The sequence below is a fragment of the Crotalus tigris genome, unplaced genomic scaffold, assembly GCF_016545835.1.
Source record: "Crotalus tigris isolate CLP2741 ecotype Arizona unplaced genomic scaffold, ASM1654583v1 scf7180000018956.110367, whole genome shotgun sequence".
Taxonomy (NCBI): Eukaryota; Metazoa; Chordata; class Lepidosauria; order Squamata; family Viperidae; genus Crotalus; species Crotalus tigris.
Window position 1 is genome coordinate 47,337 of NW_024097295.1, and position 16,462 is coordinate 63,798.

Genomic DNA, 16,462 nt, shown 5'->3' on the forward strand with positions numbered 1-16,462 from the left:
AATGTCTTCTTTGCAAACCTTGAAATAATATAGTTCTTATTATTTTGATAAAATATATTTAATCTTTAAATATTCCATTTAATGTGCCTAGTCAGCTAATCCTTTAGGTCTTATTCAAAACATTTTTTCTTTTTTATACGTTATAATTTCCCTAAATTCAGACACATTTAATTATCTAAAACATTACTTCATCTAGGCCATTTCAGCAGTATTATATTACTTATATCAAGAAATAAAATAAAAGGGGGGGAAAGCATACAGTATTATTTAAGGAATTCATCTCTCTTAGAATGACATATGTATTCAGAATCTTTTATGTTTCTTTAACCATATTCAAACAAATGTTTCTTTTTTAAATATTCTCTCTGGTAGATCCCATCATCTATTTTCTTAATTTTCACTTTGACCAGTATCTTTCTTAATCAATTGATTTGCTGAATCAAAATTTTTTTCCATATATTCATGACTGCTGCTATAGGTATAAGAAGTAAATCAAATGTGGTTTTTTTGTAGATGTAATGTCCTTAATTTATACAGCTTACTGTTTTCTACTATTTAATTGCTTTTCCTGAAAAAGAATAAAGTGATGGACAATGTAGAAAAATGGGATTTTTGAATGCTTTGTCCTGCTGGCTGTGGAATTCTGGGAGTTGAAGTCCACATGCCTTAAAATTGTCAAGGTTGAGAAACACTGTGTTAGTGCTTATTCACTGTGTTAGTGCTTATTTCTGTAAAAAAAAAAATAGGGCTGGCCACTAGGGGGCACATTGGTTTTAAATTCAGAGAACAGCTACCCGGCGTATAAGACGACCCCGGACTTTTGAGAAGATTTTCAGGGTTTAGAAAGTCATCTTATACGCCGGAAAATACGGTATATATATATATATGTATGTATGTATGTACGTATGTATGTATGTATGTATATATCAATAAAATATAGAAAAAACAAACACCAGGATAAAAATAAAACAAACCTATTTAATACAAACAAGTTTGTAAGTAAAAGAATTACAAGCTTTCATCGGCCCGACTGCTGACATCATCAGGGTTGGAATGTTAGGTGATTAGAAAGCTTGCCTATATAGCTACCTGTCTCTGCACCCGGCTTCTCGAGCTCATAATCGGCCCATTAGTTGTATTACTCTGCAACGTGCTAAGTTGATTCACATCCAGCAGCCTGTTGGTGGGTAGGCAAGGCGGATTGTATGACATGTGTGAGTTCTGGCACCTTTTTTTTTTTTTAAGAAAAAAAGCACTGTGTATATCTCTATATATATACATATACATATTTCTAAAATTTGGATTGCTAGCAAAGAATTAAGGGAAAACTGGAATAGCTATTTCGAACTCTTTAGTTCTTTTCAACCAGACATACCCTTCTGAGATTTGAACCTGGGCTGTCTGCATGTTAGGCAGCTGTATTAAACCTCTAGGCCACAGGCTCTTTCTCACTTTTGCCAGCTGTGTTAGGGAGGGAATACATATATATTTACACACACACACACACACATATCATAAAGGTAAAAAAGGATATATGCAGTGTTATCTTCATTTTAGATGTCAAAAGGGTCTCTGTGTGTGTGTCTCTCTCTCTCCCTCCCTCTCTCTCTTTCTGCCCTTGGTCCGCCAGTCCTCTTCCCCCACTCTCTTTCTTTCTTTCTCTCTCCCCTCCCCCTCTCCTGCTCACCTGGCAAGCTGGCTTCAAGCTGTTTTCCAACAAGCTCAGGGGTAACTCGGCTCTTTTATGACTCATGGACTTCAACTCCCAGAATTCCTGAGTCAGTATAGCTGGGCTAGCTAGCTCTCTCCTGCCCCTCCTGATCATCAGGAATGGAAAAATAAAGAGTCCTATGGCAGGGCATGCAATAAAGTACTGCAAATTATAATTGGGCCTGATTAATACTGGAGAGACGAATGCCATTTAAAAGTTTGGTCCCGCCTGCAAACTCAGTATTAACTACTTTCCTCCACTGTATAAAAAAGAGATTTCTAATGTTTTTTGGCTAATGGTACAAAATGACTGTTTGCTATCATAAAAGTGTTTCTACCATGGATGTGGCAAATAGAAAAGGCCCAGTGATCACAAATACAAATGGGGCAAATAGAAAAGGCCCAGTGATCACAGTGATCTTCAATTTACAACCATTCATTGATGTTTGTTCAAAATTACGTCAGAAAAAAGTGACTTATAATCTGTATTTGCATTTATGATCATCACACCACCATCACCCCAGTCATGTGATTGCAACTGAGGCACTTGACAACCAGCTCATATTTATGACAGATTACAACATCTTGCAAAGCACTAGAAGGCATAACAAGAAGGCATTAACAAGAATGGATGGAAGCTAATCAAGGAGAGAAGTAACCTGGAACTAAGGATAAATTTCCTGACAATGAGAACAATTAACCAGTAGAACAGCTTGCTTCAGAAGTTGTGGGTGCTCCATCACTAGATGCTTTTAGAAAAAGATTGGACAGTCATTTGTCTGAACTGGTACAGGATCTCCTGTTTGAATAGAGGGTTAGACTACAAGATCTTCAAGGTCTCTTCCAACTTTATTATTCTGTAATCTGAATGGGATTTATGACCATTTTTGCCGATTTCCCATTGGGGAAGTTGAATTTGTGTAACAATTGCTTTATTCACTTAAAAAGTATAAATTGCTTAATGGCCACCATAAAATTTATTGTAAAATCAGGTCCAATTTGATTTACAACCATAATGTATGACAGAAATTCTGATCCCTATTGAGGGTGTAAGTCAAGGACTACCTGTATAGACAGGGTTAGAATCTAAGCCTTCAGGACTTTCGGTTCGTCATGCGGCTGCCATGGAAGGCTGGGAGACTTGCTCTCTCTCCCCTGTTCAGTTTTGCTTCGCTGGGGTACCCTGAAAAGGGCCAAAAGTCGCCCCGAAAAGGTGACCAGCAAGGAGGGGCTTTGCTGGATCGTGGGAGAGCAGCAACTCTCCCATTAGCACAGGCGATCCTTCCAAACCGGCGGACGAAAGGACCGGCCATAGAAACATGGCTCGTCCCTAGGCTGCTAACAGCTGAAGTGGGTGAGGTTTACCTCTCTTACATCCTAATTACTTAATTACCTGCATAAGCTGCTAAAGTACTTTCCCCCCTGTGGTGAGGGAAAGGGTTTTTTAACCCTCCCTCCAGAAACAGCGGCAATGATCCACCTGGGAGTTTAAAACGTTGGAAAAATACTGGGATCCTAATTGGAATTCTAGTTCCTAAAATTGGTGGATTATAAGACTTGTAACTTTCTACTCTCTGTATTTTTTTTCTCTGATTTTTACTCCAATTACTATTGAAGATTTGGGGTTTATTCCCCTTAAAATGGGGGGGGGACTGAAAAGATACAACTAACTCTGAGATGTAACCTGTTATTCTTTAAGAGAGACTTGTTGACAGCTTTGAAAATAGATAACATATAAAGCAACCTTGAAGCACCATCTGCAAGAAATTCAGCTCAGTTCCTCACTTGGTGGACTTTCTGACTATAAGTTTTTTTTTTTTAGTTTAATATACTACAATGGAAGAAGAACAGGAATTTATTTCTACTACAGAGGAAGCACAGGAACAAATTCTTTGTATGTTAAAAGCAATTATCCAAACTCTATGTATAAGTCTGGATATGCAAACTCAAATTATGATTTCAACCAAAGAATCATCTATACAGAATTCTATAGAGAAAGTGAAACAACCAAATGCTATGACAGAAGACTTAGATCAGTGGTGGCGAACCTATGGCACGCTTGCCATAGGCGGCACGCAGAGCCGTCCCTGTGGGCGTGCACGCCATTGCTGGGCTCCTCCCCCTCCCTGTGTGTGCGCAGTACGGGAACAGCTGCAAGAGCTGGGCAGGGTGAGGGAACCTAAAAGGAGTTTTGGCGGGAGAGTGAGTGAAATCAGAGCAGCCATCTCCCTTCCGCAGCGCAGCCCCATCGGCATGAGCAGAGACGGCCGCGGGACAGCCAGGAAGGAGCCCTCACCTGATGCGGGTCCTGTCTACAGGGTGGCTCTGATGGGGATGGCTGCTCTGAGCCCCTTGACTGGCCAACCACACAGAGAAGCAGGAGGCAGCAGCGGTGATCCCTGCATGGCCAAGCCCGGCCAGCTGCAGATCTGGAAGCAGAGCTGTGCCAACCATCCTCACACTGGTGGGGGCAGTGGTGGGGGAAGGTGAGCTGTGGCACACACCCTCCACTCCCCGCCTGGAGGCGCACGCGGGACAATGTGTGGCAGCAGCAGCAAAGGGTGCCTGCATGCCAGATCCTGCCTCCCCCTGCCACCGTCGCCAGAGCGAGGATAGTCAGCACAGCTTTGCTTCTGGATCTGCTGCCTGACACTATTGGCTCCCACACACAGAGGCCAGCGAGCGCATGGGGGCTGACGGTGTCTGTCAGCAGCCACAGCATGTTGGCTGTCCTGCATAATGGCAGACTGGCCATAGCACCCCATCGGTGCGGGCGGGAAATCACTCCGGGATAGCCAGAAAAAAGCCTTTGTCCGGCCTGGGCGCATCTGACGGAACTGATGGGAGTGGCTTCTGCTGCTGCTCTGACCAGTCAGCCCTGCAGGGAAGCAGGAAGCGGCGGAGGGGCAACCGGGGTCTGGAGCCACCTTGGCTGCAGGGATCATGGCCATCGCCTCCTGCTTCTCTGTGTGGTTGGCCAGTCAAGGGGCACAGAGCAGCCGCCACCCCCGTCACAGCTACTCTGTAGACAGGACCCGCATCAGGTGAGGGCTCCTTCCCAGCCATCCTGGAGCTGTCTCCACTCACATTGATGGGTATGCCATGATGCAGGAGGTTGTGGCTGCTGACGGACACCAGCGGCTCCCATGCGCTCACTGGCCTCTGTGTGTGTGGGGGCTGATGATATCAGGCAGCAGCTGCTCCACCCCCTGCCTTGCCTTGCCTTGCCTTGTGGCAATTGGCACACCTGCCCTGCTTCACCTTGCCTCACCCCACAGGATGAGCCTCCGGTCCAACGTCCCACCCACCAGAGACCCCTGGATCACCACCAACCCTGCCCGGCCCCCACAAGCATCCCTCCCCACAAGCATCATCGGGGTGGCTATACCTACCGTGGCCATGCCCACCCAGTCGGCCGTGACCATCGAGGCCACATCCACCCAGTCAGCCACACCCACCCGGCACCCAGCGATAAATAAATGGGTTTTGGATTGCGGTTTGGGCACTCTCTAAAAGGTTTGCCACCACTGACTTAGATACTCAACAAATACAGACAATGGAAAACACAAAAAAGAAACTGATAATAGAGAACAAGGAAAGGACTTTTCTTATAAATCAGGAATTTGAAGATAAAAAAGAAAAACAGATGAAAGAGAAGATAAATACCTCGGGACAACTGCATCGAACTGGAAAAACAAAGAGACAACCTGCTAAATCAGCTGGTCCTCTTAAGAAAACCTCAACTGGACGCTCTTATCAACATCAAACAATAGCCACAATAATACAAGGAGATCTTTTTGATGATTTAAAAGCAAAGATACGAAAAATGACCTGGCAGAGAAAAAAGGCTAGAATAAAATTGAAAAAAATTGGGGTTTTGATCTACACATGAGATCTAAAATAAAATATATCTAAATGCATAGAATATGTATTCTGAACACAAGATATTGTAATGATTTGAGATAAAGAAAATTTTGGTCATATAAAATCTAGAAATATAAATATTGAAATAAGAATATACTGTTTTATTAGTTTGTTAAGATAGATGGTAGAATTTATATATAAGGGGTATACTTTAAATATTAGATTGTATGAGGAATTGTGATAAAAGAATTGTGCTTAATTAAAAATTTGGAAAAAAAATAAAAATAAAATGTTAAATTAAAATATTAAGGGAAAATTAACCATCAGGTCACTGATTGACTAAAAGTTTGGATGTTTACAAATAACTAAGATTTGAATTTAAGATACTGTTTTGAGTTGAGACAAAGGTTAAGTAAAACCTAGAAGTATATATACTAATAATTACATTTGTATATGGGTTTGTGGTACAAATGCTGGTGGATTTATTTTTTTTTTTTCTAGAAAGGAAGAAAGGAAGGAAGTAGAAGGAAGAAAAGAAAAAAATTATTAGCCCCAAATATGAGATAGGAGACTTAGAAATTGGGATCCTTTAAAATCGGGAAATGATAAAGATTAAACATTACTTAAATATCAATGGGAAATTAAAGTTAAGAAAGACTTACTAGGTTATTGTCTAAAAGATGGAATATCAAATTAATTAAGATATGTATAGACTGAAGATTATTGATGAATACTAGAAAGGTATTTTTTATCTGATTGATAGAATAAGAAATTTATTGGTTCGAATATGATAGTAGATATTATGGGGGAAAGAAAGGGAATTAGTTGTTGTAATACTTTGGGATTTGTACTGATAATATTCAAATGTAAGGGAATTACTGTGCTCAGCCACCACGCTACTCTCTCCTTGCTATATAACAGTCTCATTCATACCTTTTCAAATGATCTTTCTTTCTCTGTTTGATTGTTTCTTGGAAAGAGTAAGGAAAACAACACATAAAATGATGCTTGAAATCGATCAGGTAATTTGCGCGAAGCCATATTTCCTGTTGAAAAAAATACTACATATCAAGGAATAAGTTATGGTAATCATTCTATCTAAGCAGTCCCAACTAAGTTTTATGAAAAGCAGAATATTTTCATAAGCTACTGCAACAAGTTAAACAGTTTTCTTGCTAGGTATAACACAAATTATATAAATGCTCATTATTTTCTTTAATCAACTGAAAAAAATGATATTTTTAATTCTGCCAAACATTATAAAGCATACGGTAGAAGAAGCACTTTACAAAAAAAAGCCCTTATACGAATGAAAGCAAATATACTGTACATGTCCCAGGATAATGCTGCAGGATCCAATTTGGGTCAATCATTAGACCAGAGGTTTAGTCTTCCAAGCTTTTGGACTTGTGCTGAAGCCTATCCTCAGGAAACTTCTCTCTTACCAGAACATGTGGTGAGAGAGAGAAATTCCCTGAGGAATTCTGTTAAGAAAGAAGTCCCTTGAGGATGGGCTTCAGCACAAGTCCAAAAGCTTGGAAAATTAAAACCCTGGTCCAAGTGACCGACCCAAATTCGATCCTGCAAAGCCCTTACAATTACACTGTACTTGGACTACAGTGAGGCCACAGAAAGCTATGCTGAAATTCGATCAAAAGCCTCTGTTGTCTGCCCCTGAGAATGTTAGGCAAAAGATGCTATTTACCTAGAAGTAATAATTTTTTTTTAAAATGAAGGTTTCTTTGAAGGATTAATAATTCTTGTACCTGGGGCTTGTGTGTGAATCTGGGAGCTGTGGCTTTACAACCTTATTTCTAACCATGCAGCATGTATGTAACCCAGCTCTTGCTCTCCGAACACTCAGATCCCCTGGACTTTGAATTCTGAGTTGTCTGAGATATCTCTGACCATAATGCTCATTTAGCTTGTTTCCTGATCACACCCATAATTGTTCTTTGCACTACTTTAGTAAATATGCAATAAAACATTCCTAACTCTAAGTAATAGTATTTATAATTCTAATTAATTATTTTTTCTTAGGTTCAGCCCATAAATTTTCAGCCTGAAATTTGAAATCCTAATCCTGCTCCCCACATAAAATTTGCCTATTTTGAGGAAGAAAAACACTTTCTGGTCAGTTTAACATCAAATTTTCAGACAATCTAAGAAACTATTACAAGAAAAAGCTGCTTCAATTAGAAGCTGAATTGGTTAAAAAAAATATCATCTATATTTTGATAGAATCCTCAGAATAATACTTGTTAAAATTGTTTTCTATTGAGTACAAGACAAGCAGTATAAGGAAAATGGGTATTTATAACTGAAATATTTAAAATGAATATTATATTGTACAATTCATATAGGCTATGTAGCCTTTTCTCCTTTTCAGGAAAGAACATTTTAGTTTTAATTCAATATTTAAAAAGGAAATAATCTTTCTCTTAAATTCACATTATACATTCTGACTATTTGAAATTAATTTACTACCTAAACAGAGAAACTTTAAGGGTCTATTAAAAACTAACATATTTTTTCATTATATTTATATAGCAGACAACACTGTCAGAATCCAACTATGTTTCATCTCTAGTTATCAATTATAGAAAACCCCATTTCTGCCTTCTCTGGATTCTGCCCTACGAGGAAGGGAAGGGGGTGAACAAAGGGGCTTTATGGCTCTCACTTCCTTCAGTATACTTCAAAGGAACTGAATGTGTGTATTGCCAAAAGAGCTAACCATAAGAATGGGGCTATTGCCTTTCATGTAGTTTTCTTTGAAGTCTCCATCCAGCCGGCAGTAATGAAAAGGGGGTGGGAGTGTAATGCCTGAGACTGTCGCTGAAAGAGGGGGGTGATTGGGTGGGGCTACTGGGGAACCCCTTAAAACCTTGAATTGGAGAGCTTGGACCTCAAATCCTGTCTAGAACGCCTGCAACCATTTTCTCTTAATAAAGGATTCCTGTTGGAAGAATTATTCCAAGAGTTCTGTCTTCTTAAGATGCAAAGTGGGGTGGGTCCTTACATATGCACTTCCAATATTCATACAGTTTCAGCAATTTAACTTCTTACCATTTCATATGGATCTTTGTTTTGTCTTCCAAATTTCCACAGTAAATGAATGATACCAAGTACTGCCTCCATAATTTGCTGAGATCCAGGTTCCAGAATATTTCCAAGAACTGGAGTTGCAAGTGGTATAGGAGAGGCTTCAACCCAACAATCAAGCAGTAATGGTATTATTACTCGAATGAAACCTTTTAAATTGTTCATGGATGTCAGACCTTTTTCATCACTACTTGTCATGCTTAAAGACCTAAAAAACAAAGAGTTCAGTTTTTCTTTTCTTTTGTGTCCGAAATGTTTACTTAAAACCAAACATTATCAAATGTATTTAAGGGTCATTCCTAAGCATATTAACCAGAGCAAGACTTAGCATATACATACAAAATACATCAGCACACTAAATATTTCAGAACTAGTTAGTAAATAGTCCAGTTTACTAATAGCAGCCCAGAGTCACCTTCTAGGGAAAATGGGCAGCATAGAAATTTAATAAATATGTGCGCTTGTTTATACATTAGATTCACAATAAGAAATTTGGGGAGTTTTTCAATCTATATGTCTTTTCTGGCAGAATTAATAATGTTTTACATTTCCAGCAAACAGATAAAGTCTTTATATTCTTACTTTGGAAATATTGTCACAAATTGTCTTCTTTGCAAACATATTTTGCAAGGAAGAATGGGAATATTTAAAACATTCTATATACCCTACATATTCCCACATATTTTCTACAATAGCCAAGTCTGGAAGCTCGAAGGGCCATTCAAAATCTTTATTTTCTGTAAGAATTCAAGATCAATTTCGAAGTAGATTTTATAGAACATCTATATCAGCGGTTCTCAACCTGTGGGTCGCGACCCTTTTGGGGGTCGAATGACCCTTTCACAAGGGTCACCTAAGACCATCAGAAAAGACATATTTCCGATGGTCTTAGGAACTGAGACACAACTCTGCATCCGTCTCCGCATGGCCTCCTCCACCATTTGCAGAGAGAGAGAGACAAAGAGGCACTTTCGCTTCCCTTCTCTCTCTCTCTCTCTCTCTCTCTCTCTCTCTCTCTCTCTCTCTGACTTAAGTCTTATAGGACTCTTGATTGGTCCTGCGCTGGGGTGTCCCAGCCCCTGGGAGAAACGCGGCCAGGGCCTTGTGGCCTTGGAGCCGCCAAGGGAAGCCCCGGGATCCCTGCTGGGAGCGGCCCGCTGGAGGCTCCCCTGAGCGGGCCAGCTCTCCCGCAAGCCGCGGCCCAAGGGAGAGCAGCCCCTGCGATCCCCAGCCAACCTGACCATTTGATCCGCTGGCCAGGAAGACGTGCCGGAGTCCAGGCTGCCGGGAAGGAAGGAGATTCAGCAAAGGTAGGAGCCGCCTCCTGGGGCCCAGCGCTGGCGGCGGCTTCCTTGCCGTCCTCTTCCTCCTTTCTTCCTCCTACTGCCTCAAGGCGGCTCAGGCGGGCGCTGGGGCAAAAGGGGTGCCTAGGGGGGAGCAGTTGGGCTGGCAGAGGGGCTGGCAGGCTGCACGGCACCAGCCCCCACTGCAGCTCCATTGGACAGGCAGAGGGCGAGGCTGGGCAGCGCGGAGTCCCAGTTGGGGCAGCTGCAGCAGTTTTCTCGCCCTTCTCCTCTCCTTCCTCCTGCTGCCTCCAAGGCGGCTCAGGTGGGCACCTGGGCAAAAGGGGGGCTAAGGGCGGCTCGGGCGGGCGCGGGGGCAAAAGGGGTGCCTGGGGGGGAGCAGCTGGGCTGGCAGAGGGGTTGGCAGGGGCCGCACAGCACCAGCCCCCACCGCGGCTCCATCAGATGGGCGGAGGAGGGGACCGGGCAGCGCGGAGTCCCAGCTGGGGCGGTGGCAGGGGTTTTCTCGCCCTTCTCTCCTTCCTCCTGCTGCCCCAAGGTGGCTCGTTTGGGCACCTGGAGGAAGAAGGGTGCCTGGGGGGGAGCAGCCGGGCTGGCGGAGGGGCTGTGCAGGCCGCGCAGCTCTAGCCCCACCGTGGCTCCATCGATGAACAGAGGACGAGGCCGGGCAGCGCGGAGTCCCAACTGGGGTGGCGGCCGGGCCGGGGATGGCGGGGACCCCCAACAATGCAGCAGTGGCCACTGTCACCAGAGCCGCTGCCTCCCGTCCTGCTCACCCTTCCCGCTCATTCGGCTGAGGACACGGCGGAGGCCGGGCCAGGGGCGGCGGGGACCCCCGACGATGCTGCCATAAGAGAGAGAGAGAAAGAGAGAGGAAAGAGAGAAAAAGAAAGGGAGGAAACAGAGAGAGAGAGAGGAAAGAGAAAAAGAGAGGAAAGAGAGAGAAATGGGGACAGGAAAGAGAAAAAGAGGAAAAAGGGAGAGAGAAGAGAGAGGAAAGAGAGAGAAAGAAGAGAGAGAGGAAAGAGAAAGAGAAAGGGGAAAGAGAGGAAAGAGAAATGAAAGAAATAGGAAAAGAGAGAGGAAAGAGAGAAAGAGAAAGGGAGGAGAGAAAGAGAAAAGAGAGAAGAGATAGAGGAAAGAGAAAGAGAGGAAAGAGAAAGAAAGAGAGAAAGAGGGAGAAGAATGGCGCTTCTCCAACCAGGCTGGGTGGAGCCAGTAGAGTGGCCTTCCTGCCCCCCCCTCCCCGGCCAGCTGGATGGGGGGTTGGAGGTCACCACAACATGAGGAACTGTATTAAAGGGTCGCGGCATTTGGAAGGTTGAGAACCACTGATCTATATAAATAAAAATGTAAATTTTGTTTGTTCAAAATCTTAAATCTCCAAAAGTTCTTCACCGATTGCTTTGAAATTTTGATACACCGTTGCATTCGAATACGCGTGTGTTTTTATATACCTATATTATATTGATGTCACACCTGTGACAGGTAAAAACAGGCTTTTTGTGAAAAACAACAGCTAGTAGAATAATAGAGTTGGAAGGGACGTTGGAGGTCTTCTAGTCCAACTCCCTGTTCGAGTAGGAGATCCTATACTATTTCAGATAAATGTTTGCCCAGTTTCTTTTTGAAAGCCTCCAGTGATGGAGCATCCACAACTTCTGAAGGCAAGTTGTTCCATTGGTTGATTGCTCAGACCATTAGAAATTTCTCCTTACTTCTAGATTGCTTATCTCCTTGGTTAGTTTCCATCCTTGTTTCTCGTCTTGCCTTTTGGTGCTCTGGAAAATAGTTTCATACACACACCCTGCCTTTGCAGAAGCCCTTCAAATATTGGAACAGTGCTATGTCTCCCTTAGTTCTTCTTTTCATTAGATATACCTAATCCCTGTAATCATTCTTCATATCATCCAGTTCATTTTTGTTGCTCTTCTCTGCACTCTTTCCAGAGTCTCAACATCTTTTTTTATATTATGATGATCAGAACTGGATGCAGTATTCAACTGTGGTCTTACTAAGGCAGTGGTTCTCAACCTTCCTAATGCTGCGACCCTTTAATACAGTTCCTCATGTTGTGGTGACCCCCCAACCCCCCATCCAGCTGTCCAGGGAGGGGGGGCAGGAAGGCCGCTCCACTGGCTCCACCCAGCCTGGTTGGAGAAGCGCCATTCTTCTCCCTCTTTCTCTCTCTCTCTTTCCTCTCTTTCTTTCCTCTCTCTTCTCTCTTTCTCTTTCTTTCCTCCCTTTCTCTTTCTCTCTTTCCTCTCTCTTTTCCTCTATTTCTCTCTTTTCTCTCTTATGACAGCATCGTCGGGGATCCCCTTCACCCCCGGCCCGGCCTCCGCCATGTCCTCAGCCGAACAGGCAGGGAGGGGGAGCAGGACAGGAGTAGCAGCTCCGGTGATGGCAGCCACTGCTGCATCGTCGGGGATCCCCGCTGCCCCCGGCCCGGCGCCCCCCCGCTGGGAATTCGAACTGCCTGGCCTCGTCCTTCATCCATTGCTGGAGCCGCAGTGGGGGCTGGAGCCACGCGGCCCGCCAGCCCCTCCGCCAGCCTGGCTGCTCCCCCCCAAGCACCTCTCTTCCTCCTGGCGTCCGCTCGAGTCACCTTGGGGGCAGCATGAGGAAGGAGAGAAGGGCGAGAAAACTCCTGCTGCCGCCCCAGCTGGGACTCCGCGCTGCCCGGCCTCACCCTCCGCCCATCTGATGGAGCCGCGGTGGGGACTGGTGCCGCGTGGCCCCTGCCAGCCCCTCTGCAGCCTGGCTGCTCCCCCCAGGCACCCCTTTTGCCCCAGTGCCCGCCTGAGCCACCTTGGGGCAGTAGGAGGAAGAAGGAGAGGAGGAAGAGGATGGCAAGGAAGATGCCGCCAGTGCTGGGCCCCAAGAGGCGGCTCTCCTCTCCTCCTTCTTCCTTCCAGGCAGCCTGTACTCCGGCGCGTCTTCCTGTCCAGCGGATCCAATGGTCGGGCTGGCTGGGGATCGCAGGGGCTGCTCTCCATTGGGCCGCGGCTTGCAGGAGAGCTGGCCACTCAGTGGAGCCTCTAGCGGGCTGCTCCCAGCAGGGATCCCGGGCCGCGCTTCTCCCAGGGGGTAGGGCACCCAGGCGCAGGGCCAATCAGGAGCCTTACAAAAGGTAAGTCCGCCTGAGAGAGAGAAGAGAAGCGAAAGTGCCTCTCTCTCTCTGCAAATGGTGGAGGCCATGCAGAGACGGATGCAGAACGGTGTCACAGTTCCTAAGACCATCGGAAATATGTGTTTTCCGATGGTCTTAGGCGACCCCTATGAAAGGGTCGTTCGACCCCCAAAAGGGTCACCACCCACAGGTTGAAAACCGCTGTACTAAGGTTTTGTAAAATGGTACTAGAACTTCACGCAATCTTGATTCTATCTCTATTAATTATATATTTTTGTACTGCGGAAATATAATTAATTTTTAGTTTTTAGCTTCAATTTTTTCAATGATTGTGGAATATTAGACTCTAGGATATCTTGATATTTAATTAAATCTATTTTTTCTTTCACTCATGCAGTGTTTTCTATGCAACAGATTGTTATCTATTCCAAAGCATAACAGAGTCATTCCCAAGTTTACCCACTGGTGAAATATTTTTCCTTCAAGGGTAGAATAAAAGAGCTTTTAATGCAGTCACTATCAAGTATGGTATAGTTTCATAGAATCATAGGGTGGGAAGGGACTTTGGAGGGCTTCTAGTCCAACCCGCTGCCCAAGGCAGAAGTCCTGATGGTGTCTCGGAAAAATGGTTCACCAATGTTTTCTTGAAAACCTCCAGTGATGGAGAACCCACAACTTCAAGAAACAAGCTGTTTCACTGATTAAATCTCCTGTCTGTCTGGAAATTTTTATTTTAAGATTGGATCTCTCTCTAATGAGCTTCTACCTATTGCTTCTTGTCCTACCTCAGGTTCTATGGAGAGTAAATCAATGTTCTCTTCCTACAATAGCCCTTCAAGTAGTGGAAGACTGATATCATGTGTCCCCTAAGCCTTCTGTTCATTCAGCTAAACATATCTGGTAACCTTAACTGTTCTTCAGAGGATATGGCCTTCAGATCCCTTTTCATTTTTGTTGCTCTTCTCTGCAGTTACTCAGCATCTTCTTTCTATTGTGGTGGCTAGACTGGACACAGTATTCCAAATTTGGCCTCATCAGGGCAACATACAGCCGTTATATCACTTCTTTTGATCTTGATATATCCCTCTGTTGATGCAGCCTAGACTGCATTGATTTTTTGGGCAGCTGCAACACTCTGATAAAACATGGGTAAGCGGATGTCCATCAGGACATTTAGATACCTCCTAGAGCAGCAGTTCTCAATCTGTGGGTTGCGACCCCATTTCGGGTCGAACGACCATTTCACGGGGGTTGCCAAACAACACAGTCCGCCATTTTTTCCCCTTTTCCTTAGCTGTGCTATTCCCTTTTATTCTATTGGCTTTTGAAAGCCAATAGAATAGACTCTCTTGAATTCTTTCAAAAGCCAATAGGAATTGTCCAGGCTGTCTCTGCCCTGCTGAGTCCGCCAAAAGTCCCATTCTGCAAACGGTGCTGCAAGTTGTCTGCAGTGAAGGCGAACTGTCTGGAAGTTTCCACCCCTCCCTGCTGAGCAACTACTAAAAATGTAAGTAAAAGAGGGCCAGGGGTGGGAGGTGGGAGGCTGGCGGGCGCAGGGAGGGTTGCTGGCGCTTGGGGCCTGGCAGTGCCTTACCTCCCTTGGGCTGGGCCAGCTGGTGGCCCAGCCCGTGGTCAGCCTGCTCCGTCTCTGCCGCTTGCCAGCTACGCCTCAGCCGGCACGGCGCTCCTGGGCAGGGAAAGTCCTCAACTTATGACCGGTTGGGTAGTCCTCGACTTACGACCGGCTGGGTAGTCCTCGACTTACGACCAGCTGGGTATTCCTCGACTTACGACCGGTTGGGGGTCACGGCATTAAAAAGGTTGAGAACCACTGTCCTAGAGGCATTATTATGAGCTATATACTGCTTATCCTGTATCTGTGCATCTGGTTTTTCCTGCCTAAGTCCAACATTTTATTTTTCTTGCCACTGAATTGTACCTTATTGAATAAGGCCCAACAAGGGCTCAAGTCTTTCAAGATCTTTTTCCCGAAGTGTTAGCAATACCTGTCCAGCTTTATATCATCTGCAAATCTGATGAACATCCTTCAATCCTCTTGTCCTGGTCATTTATGAAAATATTGAAGACCAATGGGCTTAAAAAAAACCTTGAAAAACTCCACTACATGCTTCCCTCCACCCAAATATAATCCACTGAGGACCACATGGTGAGCGGGGTTGGTCAGCCAACTGTAGATCTTTTGTGTAGTGGTAATGTCTCTTCTGCACTTTGTTCTATTTTACCAAGAAGCAGAATATAGCTTACTTTATGAAATATTGAAATTTAAGTATACTATATCCACAGCATTTTCTTGTCAACTAATTTAGTCACTTTATCTAAAACAGTAAGATTTTTTTGGTATGACTTATACTTCTTAACAAACCCATGCTGGATTCCAGGAATCACCTGTTTCTGGAATCAGAGAAAAAATAAATACATTCTAATCTTTTACAAAAGCAAATTACCACTGAAGTGTTTTAAGTTTTCAACAAAGAATGCATAACTAAATTTTAAAAGAATATAATAAATTACAAGTTTTACTGAATTGTTTGGTAAACAATAACTACTAAGTGTAGCATTTTAAACTAGTTCCAAGCATACAATTTTCTTACCTTAGTGTAAACAATGAATTAATTTTGGGATATAAGTCACTATTTTCATACAACTGGATGTGCTGTTGACCGGTGACATGTTCTTGCCAATTAACACATACGGACTTCTGAATTCCGACATTATGAGTTCGCTCTTTTTGCCCCTCACTGTCAATTTTTAGTACACTAGAATCTTCTACCAAGATCTGGAGGAATTTTTGAAGTCTAACTAGAACATTCACCCTCCATTGTTGAGACATCATTCTGCGATTAGGATGAACAGAAATCATCCAACTCATTTTATTTCTAGTTTTCTGCTGTGTTGACAGTTGCTGATGAGAAATAAGTTCCACAAAGTTATTCAGTAATACACTACTGTGATCCTTCAGGAGAGTAGGGTATTCCTTCAAAAAAATATCCAATATCTTCAAAGAATCTTCCTGAATTTCTTCACTGATGTGAGTCATGGCACTAGAAAGATGAGCACTCATTAAAGGGAAGAATGGAGAGATATGCTCAGCTCGTATTTTGGGAGCCAGGAACTGAAGAAGGCAAACTGCTGCTTTTCGCACACTAGAATCCTTGTCTGTAAACACAGCTGCTAACTCACTCAGTATATTTGAAAAGTGAGCATCCATTATGAATGGATACTGAGACAGTAGATCTTTGAGTCCAAAAAGTGCACTTTGTTTAACTCCTGCACTATAGTGATTCATCTGTGAAAGCAGATCCTAAAATATAACATAAAACATTTC

The 16,462-nt window shown here is 43.7% G+C and overlaps 1 protein-coding gene across 3 annotated transcripts in view; it reads right to left on the reverse strand.

Annotated features, from left to right (window-relative positions):
* Positions 1-1,062: 1,062 nt before the first annotated feature.
* The window catches only part of LOC120314619 (testis-expressed protein 10 homolog), a 29,138-nt gene continuing 13,738 nt past the window's right edge, over positions 1,063-16,462 (reverse strand). For all 3 annotated transcript variants that reach the window (XM_039357893.1, XM_039357895.1, XM_039357896.1), the window contains exons 3-6: positions 15,729-16,438; positions 8,644-8,887; positions 6,508-6,620; positions 1,063-1,177 (exon numbers count right to left, since the gene is read on the reverse strand). In XM_039357893.1, the coding sequence (XP_039213827.1) occupies positions 1,078-1,177; positions 6,508-6,620; positions 8,644-8,887; positions 15,729-16,438 (1,167 nt within the window). In that variant the 3' untranslated portion in view covers positions 1,063-1,077. The remainder of the gene's footprint in view (positions 1,178-6,507; positions 6,621-8,643; positions 8,888-15,728; positions 16,439-16,462) is intronic.